The sequence below is a fragment of the Corapipo altera genome, unplaced genomic scaffold, assembly GCF_003945725.1.
Source record: "Corapipo altera isolate COAL_440 unplaced genomic scaffold, ASM394572v1 59616, whole genome shotgun sequence".
NCBI classification, from domain to species: domain Eukaryota; kingdom Metazoa; phylum Chordata; class Aves; order Passeriformes; family Pipridae; genus Corapipo; species Corapipo altera.
The window spans coordinates 5,499-6,251 of record NW_020886473.1 but is presented as its reverse complement, the minus strand read 5'-3'; the positions used below and the strand labels follow the sequence as shown (position 1 = coordinate 6,251).

The 753-nt window shown below is 65.5% G+C and overlaps 1 protein-coding gene across 1 annotated transcript in view; it reads right to left on the bottom strand.

Annotated features, from left to right (window-relative positions):
- Nucleotides 1-216: 216 nt before the first annotated feature.
- The window catches only part of PFAS (phosphoribosylformylglycinamidine synthase), a gene marked incomplete at its 3' end in the record, with an annotated part of 5,945 nt that continues 5,408 nt past the window's right edge, over nt 217-753 (bottom strand). The window contains exon 4 of the mRNA XM_027632372.1: nt 217-275. Coding sequence (XP_027488173.1) covers nt 217-275 — 59 coding nt within the window. The remainder of the gene's footprint in view (nt 276-753) is intronic.

Sequence of the window (753 nt, the reverse complement as noted above, 5' to 3'; positions counted from 1 at the left end):
CCCCCCCTCTGGGGACAAAGAGGGGACAATGTGGGGACAAAGGGGGGACACGGGGGACCCCCCCTCTGGGGACAAAGGGGGTGTCGGGGGGGACAAAGGGGGGACACCCCAGGGGTCAGAACCACAGCTGGGGGGCACAAAAGGGACCCCCCTGGGGACAAAGGGGGGACACGTTGGGGACAAAGGGGGGACACGGGGGACCCCCCCTCTGGGGACAAAGGGGGGACAAAGGGGGGTCAGAACCACGGCCGGGGGGGCCCCGGGGGACCCCCCCTCTGGGGACAAAGGGGGACAAAAGAGGGACACAGAGGGGACACAAAGGGGGACACGGGGGGACCCCCGAGGGGGTGAATGGGGGGACAAATCAGGGGACACCCCCAGGGACCCCCCGGAACGAAAAAGGGTCACTCGGGGGGGACAAAGGGGGGACAAAGGGGGGAAAACCAGGACATTGGGGTGACGTTGAGGGGACACAGGGAGGGGACACAGGTGACCCCCAAGGTGACACTGAGGGGACACAGGTGACAGAGGCAACACAGGAGGTGACACAGGGAGGGGACAGGTGACACAGGTGACACTGGGAGGGGACACAGGGAGGGGACACAGGTGACACAGGGAGGGGACACAGGTGACACAGGTGACACTGGGTGACACAGGAGGTGACACAGGTGACACAGGTGACACAGGGAGGGGACACAGGTGACACTGGGTGACACAGGAGGTGACACAGGGAGGTGACAGGTGACACAGGTG